At 55.3% G+C, this 2,440-nt stretch overlaps 2 protein-coding genes across 2 annotated transcripts in view; one reads left to right on the top strand and one right to left on the bottom strand.

Moving 5' to 3' along the window:
• The window catches only part of DACRYDRAFT_116723 (uncharacterized protein), a 1,605-nt gene extending 520 nt beyond the window's left edge, over positions 1–1,085 (top strand). Inside the window, exons 2-4 of the mRNA XM_040770251.1 lie at positions 45–216; positions 263–513; positions 562–1,085. Coding sequence (XP_040628527.1) covers positions 45–216; positions 263–513; positions 562–784 — 646 coding nt within the window. The 3' untranslated portion in view covers positions 785–1,085. The remainder of the gene's footprint in view (positions 1–44; positions 217–262; positions 514–561) is intronic.
• A 607-nt stretch (positions 1,086–1,692) lies between these two features.
• Positions 1,693–2,440, bottom strand: part of DACRYDRAFT_22688 (uncharacterized protein) — a gene marked incomplete at its 3' end in the record, with an annotated part of 1,360 nt that continues 612 nt past the window's right edge. Inside the window, exons 2-4 of the mRNA XM_040772927.1 lie at positions 2,200–2,371; positions 1,903–2,153; positions 1,693–1,854 (exon numbers count right to left, since the gene is read on the bottom strand). Coding sequence (XP_040628526.1) covers positions 1,693–1,854; positions 1,903–2,153; positions 2,200–2,205 — 419 coding nt within the window. The remainder of the gene's footprint in view (positions 1,855–1,902; positions 2,154–2,199; positions 2,372–2,440) is intronic.

Below are 2,440 nucleotides of genomic sequence, written 5' to 3'. Positions count from 1 at the left end.
ACGTCCATCCTCTCTCACTTCTAACCCCTCCTAATCCCATGCAGTCTAACCGTCCCTCCCCCTCCTCCGGCAAACGTCACCCAAGGGCCGTGGTACTTCTGGTGCGGGCTGCAGCCGAACGGCGGCGGGGTCATCCAGCCTGTCCTAGGGTGGAGGGCAAGCGAAGGCACCAGCGTCAACCCCAACACCTCCTTCCCACAAGTGTGGGCAATGAATGTGCGTCGCTCTTCCCCCGGCCCAAACTCCAACTAACACTTAACAGCTCTGGTCCCTCCCCTGGAACTTCGGCGAAGACAACGCTCCTCCCGCTCAGGAAAGCTCGGGTATATGGGCGGACCAAGGGTCGCAGATCGCCTCCTTCGTCCAGTGGCAGGGCGATCAGTGGTACCAACAGGCGGATGCCATCTCCGGTGCTGCTGTAGGCCAGTCGGTGGAGATGTTCACCCCTGCCAGCTACTTCGTGGGTGAGAACTCCACAACGGCCAATACACCCATGACGGTTTGCGAATCTGAGTGAGTCTAGCCAACACCCTCTGTTGACGGTACCTGACGTCTCTGCAGGCTGTACGGCCCCCAAACAGACCTATGGGACTTTAGCGTCACCTTCACCGACGTCTACTTCCGAGCTGCGACCTCGGATGGCGTAGAAGACCTCTGCGGCTCCACGTCTGACCACTCGGACGGGAACGGCTTTATCAGCTTTACGGGCTTCTCGATGTTGAATGACGAGACCTGTTATTGGAAGTCGATTACTCTTTCGCCGCCTGCTCCGGGTAGCAAATAGAGCACAGAGGGTCTGGGTGTGATCATTCGTTTATGCAAGGACGTCACGCACCACTACGGACGACTACACTGGGGATATCGACCAGGATGCCTGCGCGCAGCGCGCTATTGTGCAGATTGCCCTCTGATCCCGCCGTTTACGGTGGGTATGAGTTGCCAGCCCTACCCGCGTCTCTGGGCCCTGCCCTGAGCTCCCTAGGGCAGGGCTTGCGACCCCAGCACCCTGAAACAGCGGGAGGCATCGACAAAAAGGTGCTCATGCACCTAACTCGGAAAACACACAGATAATATCCGAATAATACAACTTTATGCCATCATATTTTGTTATCATTACAACAATTTTCAATGTATTTTAACTCTCAAACTGTGCCTGAATCAGAATCTTTCCATCGATTTTAGGCTCTTTTACAGGTTAGGGTTATTTACTATTTCATGTTAGAGTTATTCATTATCTCATGTTAGGGTTTGAATAAGAGCCTTGTCACATGAGTGTCCCCTTCTAGGGGTCCTTGCTGATGCCGCATAACCGCTGTGGATACCTGGCAGGAGCCTGAGGATCACTCCTGATGACCATATTTTGTTCGAGGCTTCCATGAAAAGTGGATATATTATTGTTCAAAAAATGTACCATGAGGTACCTAGATATACATTGAAGGTATTGAGAAGAAAGAAAGACGGGAAAGGATGTGGTGTGAGGGTGTAAACGGGGACAACAAATGCTGGGGGGGAGGCGAGCTCTGACGAGGCATGCATGGCGCGGGCGGGCCTGGTTCCCGTACTCTGATCCCGCCGTTATCCACGATGCCCTTTGAGGGACGGGTCGAACATATCCACAAACCTCCGTGCTCTAATTGCTAACCGGAACAGGCGGCGAAAACGTAATCGACTTCCAATAACAGGTCTCGTCATTTCAACATCGAGAAGCCCGTAAAGCTGATAAAGCCGTTCACGTCCGAGTGGTCAGACGTGGAGCCGCAGAGGTCTTCTACGCCGTCCGAGGTCGCAGCTCGGAAGTAGACGTCGGTGAAGGTGACGCTAAAGTCCCATAGGTCTGTTTGGTCGCCGTCCAGACTGCAGAGACGTCAGGTACCGTCAACAGAGAGTGTTGGCTAGACTCACTCGGATTCGCATGCTGTCATGGGTGTATTGGCCGTTGTGGAGTTCTCACCCACGAAGTAGCTGGCAGGGGTGAACATCTCCACCGACTGGCCTACAGCAGCACCGGAGATGGCATCCGCCTGTTGGTACCACTGATCGCCCTGCCACTGGACGAAGGAGGCGATCTGCGACCCTTGGTCCGCCCATATACCCGAGCTTTCCTGAGCGGGAGGAGCGTTGTCTTCGCCGAAGTTCCAGGGGAGGGACCAGAGCTGTTAAGTGTTAGTTGGAGTTTGGGCCGGGGGAAGAGCGACGCACATTCATTGCCCACACTTGTGGGAAGGAGGTGTTGGGGTTGACGCTGGTGCCTTCGCTTGCCCTCCACCCTAGGACAGGCTGGATGACCCCGCCGCCGTTCGGCTGCAGCCCGCACCAGAAGTACCACGGCCCTTGGGTGACGTTTGCCGGAGGAGGGGGAGGGACGGTTAGACTGCATGGGATTAGAGGGGTTAGAATGAGAGAGGATGGACGTACGTGTAGCCCAGCTGTACCCAGCTGT

The sequence above is a fragment of the Dacryopinax primogenitus genome (assembly GCF_000292625.1).
Source record: "Dacryopinax primogenitus strain DJM-731 SS1 chromosome Unknown DACRYscaffold_10, whole genome shotgun sequence".
In the NCBI taxonomy this organism is placed as follows: domain Eukaryota; kingdom Fungi; phylum Basidiomycota; class Dacrymycetes; order Dacrymycetales; family Dacrymycetaceae; genus Dacryopinax; species Dacryopinax primogenitus.
Note: the sequence above shows the minus strand (reverse complement) of the source record. Positions and strands in the feature narration are given on the sequence as shown.